The 15,749-nt window shown below is 38.7% G+C and overlaps 1 protein-coding gene across 2 annotated transcripts; it reads left to right on the top strand.

The window, feature by feature from the left end:
- The first annotated feature begins 689 nt into the window (after positions 1-689).
- Positions 690-15,347, top strand: PRPF19_1 (Pre-mRNA-processing factor 19). Of its 2 annotated transcripts, XM_051208862.1 has the most exons (9): positions 690-1,049; positions 1,083-1,372; positions 1,406-1,824; positions 1,858-1,976; positions 5,173-5,362; positions 10,280-10,561; positions 11,764-12,061; positions 13,558-13,802; positions 14,954-15,312. In XM_051208862.1, exons 3-9 carry the CDS (start codon positions 1,588-1,590, stop codon positions 15,185-15,187), a joined length of 1,605 nt encoding a protein of 534 aa, XP_051074262.1. In that variant the 5' UTR covers positions 690-1,049; positions 1,083-1,372; positions 1,406-1,587; the 3' UTR covers positions 15,188-15,312. The 2 variants fall into 2 exon arrangements, with proteins under 2 accessions (XP_051074262.1, XP_051074261.1); XM_051208861.1 differs by lacking the exons at positions 690-1,049; positions 1,083-1,372; positions 1,406-1,824; positions 1,858-1,976 and having other exon boundaries at positions 2,759-5,362; positions 12,100-15,347.
- Positions 15,348-15,749: the final 402 nt, after the last annotated feature.

The following is a 15,749-nucleotide window of genomic DNA, read 5'->3' as shown; positions in this document are numbered from 1 at the left end:
AATACTTCCAGGTTGATTGTGATGCATATCAGTCATCAAGGTACAGATACATACACGATGAATAACACTGAGCTACCTGTCGTCCAGACATGTACTGACTTAGGAGTCATCGTTACCCAAGACTTAAAGATTACTGCACATTGCCGTGCAATAGCCGCCAAAGGTTTTAGAACGTTATGGTCAATACGTAGAGCTTTTAGTCATGTCGACGCTAAGACGTTTTTGACTTTGTATACAGTGTTCGTACGTCCTAACCTTGAGTACTGCATACAAGCGGCTAGCCCCTGCCTAAAAAAAGACAATGAGCTTCTGGAAAAGGTTCAGAGAACGGCAACTAAGCTGATTCTCGGAATGGCGAAGCTTCCGTATGAAGCTCGACTGGCCAAGCTAAACCTTTTCCCATTGTCATATCGCAGAACTAGAGGCGACTTGATTACAGTTTTCAAATTGCTTAGTGCCAAATTTGCACATGATATGCCCTCATTTTTCTTGTCTTCCAAAACAGAGAATCTACGAGGACACTCCAAAAAAGTTCACAAGCCAAGGACAAATTACTTGTCAGCTGACTATCGACTTTCCCATCGAATCATCAACGAGTGGAACTCATTATCTCAGCACGTAGTTGAGGCTCCATCCGTCGACTCTTTCAAAAGAAAGTTGGATCAACTGAGAGACCAGCATTGCCAGGACTAACACAGGCCATCAAGCCTCCTGTCCTTCCCAAACTGACACTGAAACTAATAGGTCTACAGTGGTGTACAACGGAGAAATTGTATATTCAAACCATTGAAAGTGTTAAATGACCTGTAGTTGGTGGGGATTTTGAGCACCCAATCTGCGCGTGTTTTCGGTGATCTCTCGAAGAATGGGATTCGGTCTTGTTGCTATTGCCTATATATTAGCATTGATTTTTACGATTGCCCTTATATTCCTCGTTATTTTTCAAGTAATAAGGTTTGATTAATAGCAGAATCCCAAAGGTTATCTCATTTGACGAACTTCGAACAGACTACAAAAATCCCATTGACCAGTGTAAATCGCTTAATCCGGTACCACTCGGTTTAGCCACTTATTGCATTTAGCTCGTACTCCCTGAATATGCACTTCATGCTGCATTCACAATATTGTTCATGTTCACAGGCCAAATTGGGACTGTCTTACTAAATGTGCCATTGTTGGCATATAATATTTACAGGTTAACCTCATTCAGTAATTCTCATCGTTTTAGGTACAAAAATCGGCCAGTTATGTCGAGTCCTGGATTGTATGATCCGACTACGATCATGAACCATGATGAGCTTAGCAGAGCTATGAAGGAAGGCTGGGTGAAGCTTGCTTTCTTTATTATTTCCTTTTTTTACTATTTATATGGGTATGTTCTTTACAGTATCCTGACCTCGTTTAGAATGATTTACGTACTCGTCACTGACTGAAGAAAAACCAGTCTCTTCAAGAACGAAAACGCATAGTTCAATCTTTCACATTTTTTTCTGTGTACAATAATTCAAATATAATGTCTTATTTTATAGTTCTTCCTTCTTTTCCTGTTTGGTTACTGTCATTTGGTCTCAAAATTTATATTTTAGAATGTCTCTGCTGTGTTCCCTATCAAACGAGGTGCCTGAGCATCCAGTTGTTAGCCCTCGCTCGGGCCATATTTTTGAAAGACGGTTGATTGAAAAATACCTCGGGGAAAATGGGACTGACCCCATCGATCAACAACCTTTGGCGGTTGAGGAGCTAATTGATATTAAAACACCGGCCTTTGTCCGTCCTAAACCTCCTTCTGCAACATCAATCCCTGCTATATTAAAGACTCTGCAGGTATTAAAAACTTAGTGAGTAATTTTTTGTTAGGATGAGTGGGATGCAGTTATGCTACAATCATTTACACTCCGACAGCAGTTGCAGACTGCTAGACAGGAATTATCACATGCTTTGTACCAGCATGATGCAGCTTGTCGCGTTATCGCTAGGTAAGTTAAACATTTTCATGTGAAGTGCTAGTTCGGGTCTCTCGGTTATTATCTTCATATTTTACCAAAATAATTGTGGTTCCGTCATGTGATTTAGGTTGCTAGCTTGCTCTTGAAGTTCTAGATAGATTAAATCATACTACTTTGTTGTTCATTTGTGCTCATTTCTAGTATTTGTTACGAAGATTAATCTTTCGATAATTAGCGTAATACAAGGCTCTAACCTAGTAATTACCCCTTTTTGGTCACCAGTTTGATTTATTTGAAGGTTTGTGCCAACTGTTTCCCCCGACCACGTGTTTTGCTAATTGCAGTTACCATGGTCTCGGAACGGAATGCAGAACGTTGTAGTATTACGTCACTTAGCTATCACACTGAAAGATCATCCGATAAGATGTCATCACTGAGGAATAAATAAATCTTAAAATGTTTCTCAGCCTCCAGATAGTAGCTACATTTTGCAGCAAGGGAACGCCAGTATAAGTGAAAAACATTTTAAATCAGCCAAAGGGTTGTGAATGAATCAGTGAAAGGTAATGTGTTCGAGATTTAGGGGAAGAGCAAATTCAGATGCTTATTTGTAATCAATTTGGAGCAAAATCTTTTACACACAATCGTAATCCAAATTGTTACTTATCAGTCTAACTAGGCAATATATATATATATATATATATATATATATATATATATATATATATATATATAAGCCATCCAGATAGAAAATACCTGCAAACTTTAAATTTTTACTACCTCATCTTATCATCAGTAATTCACAGCTCATAGTTTTATCTTGCAATGGGTTCCTTAGTTTAAACAAATAGGGATTTGATTACTAGCTACTTTAAGTAATAGAATAGATCTAATCATGTTTTTGATTTCAGTGAGAAATTGTTTCAGTTAACACTTAATTAATGATGTATACTCGTCCTACTACACACAGATATTGGTACAAGGAGGCACCGAATACATATGCACCACAAAAATCTCACTTGATATGTATGGGGCTGTGATACTGCCCGGGTGCCCAACCCGAAGCAGGTGGTTTTCTTAGGGGACCACACCCGGAGCCTTCGATCTGACGGTTTGATCCACAAGGCAGTGGAGCAACGTAAGGAGATGCATTCCCATGGTAGCCGGTGACCAACGATTGGTTCATACGCCATTTGTTCCTTCAGGATACTGGAGCCCATGTATACCGTTGGTTTGGAATCAGGGTTTTCCAACTCCCCTGGGTGGACTCACCGTGTCCACCAACCCGGTTAAAGCGACGGACATTCGCTTTTCGTCCTCTCAATTTCGTAAACAACACCCCCGCCACGAGAAGACAGTGAGTGGAAATTCCCTGGCAGAGGCTATATACACGTGGCCATGTGAGAGCATTTTGAGAGGTAGAGCGGACTCTACCCACTCTCGGCCGTACCAGGGCATTTAGGGGCACCACACTGTGCGTTGAAGCATTTGGGATCTCTGATTTTTTCTGCTGAACCGCTTGTTTATTTCGGTTTCACTCACCACTACTGTCAGTAGGCTTAAACACACTCAAGTCATACTTAAAGTACTGTAGTCGTACCAAATTGGACTTGGAAACAATTCGCACCTTTTAAAAATGCATAATATCTTGAAAATCCCTTTTTACAATTTTCTCGATTGTACTACAAGTTATAACTGCATTCTAGTTTGTTTCATTGTCTGAACTCTCTTATATGCTTGTTGTCCTACTCGTCGTTTATTTAAAATTGTGTGTACTGAATTTGCGAAATGCACAATATTTACATCAGTACTTAAAAAGTTTTGTACTTCGGTTTCTCAGTGAGTCGTGATTATTGAATGTAGTGAGATTGATTTTTGTTTCATGAACGAGTAAGCCCGATAACTATCAACAGATAGGTATAGACATTCAATAAATTTCGGTTACTCCTTTCAAATTAATGTATTTACACTCAAGCATTCTAGTTACAGTGTTTCTTTATTTGCTTGATTACAGTGCCACATTCAGAGCTAGAAAAGTATAAAATCAGGTAGTGTGCAAAGTGTCAGCCATAGCGGAAATAGGTTATTCGGCCATACGTAAGAAATTATTTCCTCTCACCATTAAGGTTTTATTGATAACCGGAATTAGTTCTTATTATACCTAAATTGTCGTTATGCTCATTCAAGTGTACATCAATCCGATAGAATTTTGACTTTGTCTCAATCAAACCTGCCTGCTGTCCATTGTGCATCAGTGTACGTATACTGGAATTCATGTACGCTAATCACTCACACGGTTTCAAAATCGCGAAATTAAGTCTTGTCACAAAATAAACAACTAATTAATACATAATTAAAATAAATATGACACGAAACAAAGCTCAACTAACATAATCAGCATTTATGCGTTTCGCGAAATGGAGTTTTTTAAAAACTTTACTCCTTATGTATTTGGCATTAATTCCGTATGATCTGTATTACTTTGATAACGCCAAACTATGAAGTAAGTGATTACCTGCGGAGTTCACCTTCGAAAACTCAATTTAGAGGTCAAGATTTGAAGCTAAATTTCCATAACATTCGTCTACCGACGTAAGTTTGTATCTGTAATTCATCGATTCAGGATGCTAGGACTTTCACAATTGTTCATTAAAATTCAGTGTTTTGGAACTCTTAGTGAGGAACATAGTGAGTTCGCCAGTTCTGTTCACTCGTAGTTAACCTATATTCTCTACTTCGTGTTGTACATTCACAAAACTTTACTGTAAACATTGGATAAATTTCTCTTAGATAATTCGGCAGTATATAGGGACATAGTTTGTCAGTAATATCGTTTCTATTGGTGGAGTTCTGCATCAAAAAACCGACAAGGCCCACCTTTGCTTCCACGAGTTAGTCGGAAAACAGGCGTTTGTTAGCATACTGTTAATCAGAGCATCCAATGGTGTACCTAAGCGTCCGGTCTTTGTCATGTATTACAAATATTAACCAAACCATACATATTTGGCGCCATTTTAAAAAATGAGGTTTATGATTCCGAAGTTAAAAAAATGTTAAAAAGCTAACTGTTAAGTGTCATTTCACTTATAACATTCATTTTAACAACTTGGGCTCTATGTTTGGAACTCTATATTATATTTTGCGATGGTGTTTTGTTTCAAATTTTAATATTATGAAAATTGATGGGTTCGCTAATTTAACTAAACGTGTAAAAACGGGCTTATAGGCTAACAAAGGAAGTAACAGCTGCACGTGAAGCTTTGGCTACATTAAAACCACAAGCTGGTATAATACAACCATCTCAGATGAATGTACAAAATATTAACACAACTCATCAACCTCCTGCTGGCACAGCTCCAACTGTTCCTCCATCCTTAGACACAAGTGACAACTCAAGTACTGTAGATTCAAACCAGGTAAGAATGAATTGATCTTGGCATTTATCTCTTTAGTCGTATCTTGATATTGGAGTTTTAAGAGTATTCCTCCAATTTCATCCTATCTTATGATTTTAATGTATTTTATACACTTAAACTAAGGTGGTCAAATCTTAGTTTCAAAGTCAGTCAGTCAGTCAGTAACAACGTAGAACTTCGTACGTACGTACATCAGTTCGAGTTGCCACACCACATTAGCACAGAGATGCACTTGTCGATTCAAATCCCGTAGTGGTAGAGGTAATAAGAGTATAAGCAGTAATCGGGAAGATTAGGGTTTGGAGATGTTATTTAAAGAGTATAATCCAGTGAAAGAAATTTGGAAAGAGGAAAAAAGGGACATGAAGAATTCAGAAGATTAGAATTTGGGAGAACACAGAGAGTGGATGCACCTGCGCCATTGCAAACGATTTTGAGCCATGTCATTCAGGGTCTCTAACCAACGGTTGCTATCATCTCGCGGTCCCCAACCAGGTAGTCTACACCTACCAACATGACTCAGTTCACTTGTCAGTGACTTCATGGACTTGTGCCATGTTTTGGTTTGGCCGCCCCTAGCTTTCTTCCAACCTACTCCTATACCACTGAACATAGCACGTCGAGGCAGTCGGTCGTTGGGCATACGTAACACGTGTCCCAGCCATCTCAACTGATGAAGTTTCACTACTTCATCAATTGATTTGTCATCCTTACCTAGTACCCGTTTCCTAACAACTGCATTACTTACTCGATGGTCCCATGATATATGAGCAATGTTTCGAAGACACCTATGATCAAATACTAGTAACCTACGGATATCCTCTACTCTTACCGGCCATGTTTCACTGCCATAAACTAGGACGGAACGAACTGCTGCGCAGTAAACACGTCCTTTGGTTGATAGACGGATATCTCGCCTACGCCATAAATGACGCAAGTTGGCAAAAGCTAGTCGAGCCTTCTGTATCCGTGCTGAGATTTCGTCACACACTAAACCACAAGGGCTGATGAGACTTCCAAGATAAGTGAAGCGGTCGACACACTCAACTACTTCACTCCCTATCACTAGTTCGGGTGTCGATGTAACCCAATCCTGAAGCAACATTTTGCATTTCGAGGGAGCGAATCGCATCCCGAACATGCTTGCATTGTTGCTTAGAGTGATCAGAAGATTCTGCATTTTGTCAGTGTCTTCACCAAATAAAACGATGTCATCAGCATATTCTAAGTCAACAAGTGAACCTCCTGGTAGAAGTTCAACCCCTGTATATTTAGATGAGGAGATTGTTATCTCTAAAAGTACGTCAATGACAAAGTTGAACAAGAATGGGGAGAGTGGACAGCCCTGACGAACACCACTTGAGGTGATCAATTCTGATGACAGTTCGCCATAAGCTCTCACTCGACCAGTTGTGTTCGAGTAGAGAGCCTTTATAAGGTTAATGTACTTCTGTGGTACTCCTTTCAGTGACAAACACTGCCATAGAACCTCACGATCAATCGAGTCGAATGCCGCCTTAAGGTCGAGGAATACTACCATTGTGGGGCGTCTGAATGTGTGTCTGTGTTCTAGAACCTGACGTAGTGTGAATATCTGATCTATACAACCACGTCCAGGTCGAAAACCAGCCTGATTTTCTCTAGTCTGCTCTTCACGAGCTTTAGTTAGGCGTCGAAGTATTATTGAAGCTAATATTTTAGACAATATATTTGTCGAACTGATTCCTCTGTGATTGTCACAAGAGGACTTTTGTCCTTTCTTAAAAACTGGCACAATCAGTGATTGAGACCAGTCAGATGGGATTACGTTCAGTTCCCAAATTCTACCTAAGACCTCGGTTAATCTCATTGCTAATACTGGACCACCATCCTTAAAAATCTCAGGAGTAAACCTGTCAGGGCCTGCTGCTCTCCCTCGTTTCAGATTTCCTATGGCTTTTTCAACTTCGTAAAGAGACGGAGGACCTACATTAACTTGTTATTCAGGTTGACTGGAGATCGTGGGAAACCGAAGTGTGGCTGAAGGCCAGTTGAACTGATCCCTAAAGTGTTCTGCCCATCGATCCAATCTCCTGGATTGAGAATGAATAATATGTCCATCTTTCTCTGAGATTGTTTCGCTAACGGTCGGGTTCCTAATACCGGTTTCCTTAACGAGTCTGAACAACTGTCTGCTATTACCTATTGCCGCTGCCTTTTCCATCTCTCTTGCTTTCGCTACCCACCACTGTTCGCGATCATTGCGTAGACTTCTTGTCAGCTTGCGCTTAAGCTGACTCCGCTCTTCATTATGTTCAGAGCCAGGTGGAATGAGTTTCCGAGCATCTTTCAGTGAGATAGATGCTGCTGAGATCCAGTGTTGCTCCCTAACCTTCTGGTTTACCTTACTAGCAAATATCACTGCTGTTTCCACAGCTTTTCGGATATCATTCCATGCTGCATCGGGGTGGGCATCACATACATGGCTGCCTAACTGTTTTCCTAGTTGTTCCTGAAATATGCTCTTAGCTTGACTATCATTAAGTAGGGCCCTAAGAGGTTTCCTTGCAGGATCTTTCCTACGTCCAGTAAGACGCAGACAGATACGCGCTCGTACTAGAGCATGATCTGAATCTAAGCATGTGCTCCAGAATGAGCGAAAGTCTTCTATCGAGCCCCTTTATCGGTGGCTGATAGCGATGTGATCTATTTGGGTCCAACGTTGGGACGAATTAGGGGGTCGCCATGTTAAAAGATGTTTTTCCTTATGCTTAAAGTTAGTATTTGCAAGGAACAGGCGGTTATCTGAGCATAGCTGCAACAGACGGTCGCCATTATCTGTTCTTTGAGCCACGACACCATAGGATCCACCTAGGTGTCTTTCCTTATCACTTAGTTTGCCTACTTGAGCATTAAAGTCACCGGCCACTATTACTACATCAGAGCGCCTAGCTTTTCGGAGAAGGTCCGAAAGCTTTCTGTAAAACTCATCTTTTACATCATCTGAGCTGCAGTCAGTGGGAGAATAGGCAGAGACGACGAAGAGGCAACGACGAGTGTCCCTATCTTTCCGGATTCTTACTGTTCCGTTCAGTCGGACAGCGCACAAACGACTGTCTATTGGGATCCACTCTAAGAGAGCTAGTTCTGCCCTAGGACTCAATGCTATACCTGCGCCGGCGAGGCCACGGGAAGCAGAATCAGGGCTTCCAGATACACGAAGCGTAAATCGAGTCGGTTCTTTATTTTGGCATGGTGAGGTCAAATGAATGACGCTACTTGGATCCTGTATGCGCGTTTCGGAGACGCAGCACACATCGATGGCGCGAGATTCCAAAGTTTTAGCTAAGGAAGCCTGCTGTCCTATTTGGCACAGTGTTCGTACGTTAAAAGCTCCTACGTGTAGTTTAGAGTGTGGTTTCAGGAGACCAGGAATGGCGTTCCACGTACTCGAATCGTTTGCCCTAGCGGTGCGAGGTGATAAAGACACGTGAGGAGGGTTAGTCGGGAGGATAAGAGAAGTATTAGGAGGTGTAGGAAGGATTTGAATGTGACCACCTTGGTCTCTTGTGCTGTTACGGGTATGAGGGCTGATGTCACTTCCCGGCTGCCCACACCGTGGAAGGGTATTTCTTGAGGAACCTGAAAAGGAAATTGGATTAGTGTTGGTCTTGACGACCTGGGAGCGTGACCGCAGAGCCCAAGGGACAACTGCTTGAGGCCGGTCGCGCACGGCCATTTCGTGGAAGGTTTTTGACGTGTTAGCTCCGTTCTTCAAAGGGCCTTACCGCCGGAGACGGAAATCCGTGAGGTAAGGTGAGGTGTGACATTTTTAGGGTCGACCTTTTCTAACCCCACCCCTCCTTGTGGGAAGGCAGCATCGCTGTCATGCTGGTTGTCCGAGGGAAACACCTTACTGCTGTCACACCTCTCTACAGTCAGCAGTACGACTTCGCCCTCAGACCTTGAGTTGCTGCTTTTAGTCTTACCGTTCGCCAATCGACCTGCCTGGCATGGTAGAACCTGCAGGAACATATGTTCCAGCCAATATAGCTCGGTTGGGTCATCACGATAGGCATGCCCGACCACCGCGTCAAGGTAGCAGCTTCGATCGGGCTTAGTTTTTTTTTTCTTAGTTTCAAAAAATCTTATGGAACCGCACTGTTGTTTATTGGTGAAAAAATCATTTAGATTGCTGTACACTCTAGGTTTCTCATCATGTTTTGTCACTGATTATATGTTCACATTACACATCAGCTAGGACTGGATATAAAATATATATACATATATACATATCCCTACAGGTTCATGCCCAAGACCTTTTCCACATTTGCTATACCCTCGATTGGTATTGCTACATTTATTACTTCCAAGATAACATTTTCTCTGTATTTTGGAGTTCAAAGGTTTTCTTGAGTTCTGAATTAGCGGATCCTGCTTTTGAATCTCTATTCATGTAGCGAGGGTCGCACTACTGTTAACCATCACTAAAGACGCATGGTTACATTTGGTTACTGCAGTACTCATTATTTTTTATTGTTTACTTTCTATTGAAGGTCTAATTGCCTTTCATTTTGTTGTCTACTGTTACACTGTAATCATTACGCAAAGTTTTTTCAAGGAGAGGTCTTTCATAGTAATTTAACCTATAGTGAACATTGGTGATTCGGATTATAATGATTTACTTCTATGTTCATTAGATAAATGAATAAATATTCGTACTTTTCCGTTGATTTTAAAGCAAATCATTTATTTCGAAATAATCGTCAAACATGTTCCAAATGACAAATTGTCCCCTATTCATAAACAGCAATGCATATGATTTTGAGGCTTTTGTGTACATCAGCCCTAAGTTCATCATTTTTCATGATGTTTCCTTTGAGTTAGTTTTTACCATAATTTCGAATTCATGCACTTGTCCCATTTAATTCCTTAAAGCTGCAAGAAGAGATTGGTATAAGCGAAGATGTTATCAACACTCTACAAGAACGGGCTAGTCAGCTTACAGCAGAGCGAAAACGACGTGGAAAAACAGTACCAGAAGGATTGGCTAGATCTAGAGCTATTTCTGAATACCAGCAACTCGCTAATCATGTAGGCCTTCATTCTGCTAGCATGCCTGGGATTAATTGTCTTGACATCAGCAAGACATCTCCTGAAAGAATTGTAACAGGGGGTAACGACAAAACTGCTGTTGTATTTGATCTTTCTACATCACAAGTAAGTTCTCCCCATCTGCTTTGTTTTATTTAACTTAGAAAAAATATGGGTAGAGCAGATTAATTAGTTGGTAATTGAGATAAAGAAACATTTAAGAAGTGCATCGGCGAAACTGATTGTATATCTGAAAATATAGCACATATTTGTGAATTGCGTTGTGACATTACATGAAGTGTAATGATCCTTTTCTTGGTTCAGTTGATAGTGCATTTATGAAATCTCTAGACATTCGGTTAAAATTTGAGTATTCTAACTAATAAACAGTAGCTCCAGCTTAACTTATTCGGTAATTAATCGTTTTTCACGTACTTGGGTACTTATCCTTTGGTTCAATCGTCTTAATTTGCTATGTTGCTGTTAGAAATAGTTGTTTTCAATATTTTGTATTTGTTGACTGTCTGAATCACAACCACTAATGTCAAATGTGTCCACAAAACTTGGTTAAGGGATTTGTGCATATGGCTTGGTTTGTTGAAGATAGTAATACCTACTACAAGGAGAGAGTACTTACTACAATGGTAAAGATGTAGTATTTTCTAGCACACCACATTCATTTTACCTCATAGAGATACTGTGTTGTTCTTCAACTTGAGTTAATTTCACGGACAAATATAGGGAAGACTATACCGCTGTGATCCATTCAAGATATTCATATGCCAAAAACTGGGCATGCATGTTAAACTTCTCGCTATCAAGTCTCGAACTCCACCCTAGATTCTGAAGTTCCATCAGGTTGATAATATGCGTTGTCACACAGTAGGTGTTATCTATTACACGTACATAATCCTGGTTACAGGATATATATTTCCTAATTTCTCAGTTTTAGTGGAATGATAAAAAGTGGTATAATTATTTAAAACTAATAAACTAGTAACTTCTATCCGAATCATATAGCTTTTATTTATGTAGAAACAATTAATACTCGTGCAGTAATCACGAACATTAGTTTGGAATTTGGTTATTTATATTTTATAGATCTATTTAGCTGATTTAGTTTAATACTACGTGTTGATTTCGTTCTTATCAAGCTAAATGAGTGAAACTTCTGCTTTCAAGTAAATTTGTGTATTTTTTCCTAAAATATGACTTCAGTGTTTTTTGTTTTCTTCTGTTTGCTTATTTGTATTATTTACCCTCGAAATATATCAACACACTTGTAGTGTTGTTATTTATTAACACTTTTCTTTATTTTCATCTAAAAGGTCATATCCATTCTCAAAGGACATAACAAAAAGGTTACACAGGTTGTTTATCATCCGTCTGAAGAATTAGTGTTCACAGGTTCGCCTGACACAACTTTGAGAGTATGGGGTGTCGAACAAGGTCAATGCGCAAGTATAATTCGTGCACACAAGGGACCTGTAACTGGTCTAAGTATTCATGCGACTGGGGATTATTTGCTTTCATGCAGCTCAGACGGTCAATGGGCATTCAGTGATTTGCGACATGGACGCGTTTTGGTTAGAATTTCCGCCGTGGATAAATCTGGCAGTATCCAAGGTCAGTTTTCAAACTTATCTGAGTTGTTCTATAAATAGATTTTTAACATACTTTTATAACTATTTATACCACTGAGGATTAACAATACCAAAATTCAATGCATAAAAGTACGTTATCGTCAATGTGATCGTGTTTGTCAGTCAAGAATGAAAACACTTTTAAACTCATGTAAGAATGGATATCTAGCCCCATTGCATTCGAATTCAATGGATCTTAGATTTCATTTGTTTTATATCAATTTTAAATGAATGGGATTTTCTGTCTCTTTCTTAGTTTTGCACAGATGATCCGTAATTGGTGTATAATTTGATTTACACGTGAAAGTGCTTTTGTAAGCTGTCCCATTTATGATTATTATCAATCTTATTATCATTATTTTGGTTCTAGATAATTCTGTGTAATTTATACTAGTCCCTTGGAGCAATGATTATTACGAATATTGTATGAAAATGTCTTATTTAGAGAACACGTGTTATGCGGCTCTTTTGTATTGGGTAGTTCCGAAGTTTCACTTTTTTCAGTTTAATTATAATGAAAAAATTACTTTGCGTGTTTCACTATTCTAATGACTTCATTGTCAATTGTGATTTTTGTTATCTTTAATTGTTCAAGATTATGGTGTAAATTTGCTATGTTCGAAGAATTAAGGTATCATCTAGGACCGGCGAACGGAACGAAAGTCAGCAACACAACAACGGGACAAGCTAATGTATTCCTCTCCATCCTAACCCTGCTAACTAGGGGAAGAAGGCCAGATTCATAAACAGCTTGGAAGAGTGAACAAACAAGCACTCAACTTATGCATATATATATAAAATACAAGAATGTCCTTGAAAAACGTCACATGATAGCGTACTAAAGGCGGAAACGAGCCAAAGGCATTCAAGATCATTCTAGGTGGGAAACACCACGTGAAGGTTAAAATAGGCGCTTTTGACACGAAAATGGGAAATTGAAATTTCCATAACTAAATTACAAGAATGAGTAGTTTACCAAGTGAATTTTGGGGATCTAGTATCCGTGACAAAGTTATACTTCATTCATTTCAAATAATCTGTCTACCTTTTGTAGATATTTCTGTATAAATTTCCACCGAATTCACAACTAAATGTAATATTGTTTAGGTATTCAAGTTACACGTGTTGCTAATTTCAAGTGAAATCGTGAGCAATAGTTTATCTCAGATCTTTATGAAAGTGTATTGTGAACTTGAAATCTACGTCGATAATTACTTTTCGTGTTATTGCTTTTAGACCAATTATATATAGTTATTTACTTAGTCCATATTTCTGAATATGTGTTCTCGAAAGTTTTACCACCGAAATGAAAGCAGCCGCAATTAAACCATTTGGCTCGGAAAACTGAAATACACCAAAATCATTCATTTAAGTTTCAAATCGTCTCCATTATTTCAGTTTGTATTGTGATCCTTAGTAGTTACAATAAGTAAAATATTTAGTATTATAGCACTTCAGTTTTTTTAATGATGATTTTAGCACTTACTTGCGCCCAGTTTCATCCAGATGGTCTTATTCTTGGGACTGGTACTGCTGATGGGGAGGTGAAAATCTGGGATGTTAAGGAACGGCGCAACGTTGCGAATTTCGCACATGGTTCAGGTACTAATCAACTAGTTACAGCTGTCGCTTTTTCGGAAAATGGATATTATCTGGCTACAAGTGGTGGCGATAGTCAAGTGAAGCTCTGGGATCTGCGGAAATTAAAGAACTTTAAAACTTTGGTAGGTGATTTGTTGTCCTTTTCGAACATATGTACTCTTGCAACCGTGTATGCTATTTCAAGTCACTATAGTGGTCTCTTATCGTTTTATCGATGAAGACTGATCTCATAACATCTGTCCATCAATAGGTCTGTAGTAGTTTTGCTTCGTTAATCGATCACCTCGATAACCGTTATGATATAAACCTCAAGGCAAAGCAAGGACTAATAATAGGATTTGAGTACATACATATATGGGGAGGAGGATGAATGATCGAGTGATATTTAAGCAGTCAACATTTTAGCTAGAGTGTGATCTAGTGATCATAACGGTACAAAGAAATATGCGAATTGTTACTGTTCAAATAACATTGTCTGTTAAGTAAGTTAATAAGAGGGCTTAACTAAGACTAACCGTAATCGAAATTGGTTGTAGGATAGTTGCTACAGTTCTTCTATTGGTGATTGGTGAATTACATCTAGGCCTCTAGTAAAGTATGTCCTATATCCTGTTTCTTGAATTTACATTCTCTACTTCATTTAATCCGTGTTTCCAAAGAATAGTGTTCTTTCATCGAGGAATTTGAAATTCTGTGTATTAAAACTTGAATTCAGTATAAAATACAACAAATACACTAGGTATGATGGAGAAAACGTTTAAAAACTTTCTGTATCGCCTAACTATCGTTGTAGTTTTATCCGTCCCATAGTTCATCAGCGATTGTAGTTCTTCGTCTTCAAATGTAGACCATTTATTCATTTGGAAAAGAAGCTTAACACTGAAGTGGAGAAATCTGAGGATTTTAATCCATGGAAACTTGCTGTTCACATAAACGCACTATTTTTACTAGCTGTAATCAAAAGTCGTCAATACACACAACTACAGTTGGTAATCAACTGATTCACATTGTTTCATTTATTCAGAATAAAATGACGTTCTTATATTCTTTGTAAGATTGTCATTTTCTGTATAATGGTCCATTCTTCTTAATATATTAGTGGTGTTTTATTTAATATTGTGGATATTTACATAGGTCTTATTGTTATAGGTTTTTTGCTCAGGTTGCCTTTTGATTTTAGTTAAGCACAATTAAATGCAATTTAAACGATATAGTTCACACTATTTCATAATGTTGTATCTGAGGTTCAAAAGTGTACATTAATTTATTGTAGATTCCTGGTGAAGATCAGCCATCCTACGAAATATGCGATGTGGAATTCGACCAGTCTGGTTCATATCTTGCTGTTTCTGGTACTGATGTACGTGTGTATTTGTGCAAACAGTGGGATCAGTTAGTTTCGTTCAATGCACATACAGCTCCAGCAACTGGAGTTCGTTTTGGTGAGAATGCAACTACGGTTATTTCAGCCAGTCGTGATCGTTCAGTAAAAGTATTTGGTACATAAATTACTCGTGATTTTGCTCGCAGTTATCATATTTTGTTCTGCGTTGTTTTGTTGTATATCAACACCACAAATATTCTTGTCATTGTATTATGTCTTTATAAAATATATATATGTATTTGCATTTTATGCTTTTTTAGTTCTAGTAATTGTGATTATAAATACTTCAGCTGGAGAATTATAGAATAAGAAACACCTAAGACTTTGTTGTTTTGTGGTCATCCAATTTTTACTGATACACGAGCTTCATATTATTTGTTTGAACACATAAATATCGGTACAAAGGGGCACCAAATATATATGTGCCACACAATAAGAGTGTAAAGAGATAGAGAATGTAAGGTGCGTATAAGGAAAAGGAAAACAATGATGAACAGAAATTCGCGTGTGAGAGTGAAATAATAATAATGGCACAAGCAGTTCAGTTAGGAAAAATACAACCGGAAAGAATTCTTCCAATTAAGGAAGTTGCTTTCACTATCATGAAGAAGCTGTAAGCTGATTGGAGTTCTTGTTTCCGCAGAATTCTAGACGTCACAATTATCTAATCGAATCCGGCAAAATA

This window comes from Schistosoma haematobium, chromosome 1 (genome assembly GCF_000699445.3).
Source record: "Schistosoma haematobium chromosome 1, whole genome shotgun sequence".
Lineage (NCBI taxonomy): Eukaryota > Metazoa > Platyhelminthes > Trematoda > Strigeidida > Schistosomatidae > Schistosoma > Schistosoma haematobium.
This window is presented reverse-complemented; position numbering and strand designations above follow the sequence as displayed.

Coding starts and splice junctions, on each gene's coding strand:
- PRPF19_1 (XM_051208862.1), top strand. CDS start 1,588: ATGTCTCTGCTGTGTTCCCTATCAAACGAGGTGCCTGAGCATCCAGTT. Junction 12,062..13,557: donor TAAATCTGGCAGTATCCAAG/GTCAGTTTTCAA, acceptor TGATGATTTTAG/CACTTACTTGCGCCCAGTTT. Junction 13,803..14,953: donor TAAAGAACTTTAAAACTTTG/GTAGGTGATTTG, acceptor AATTTATTGTAG/ATTCCTGGTGAAGATCAGCC.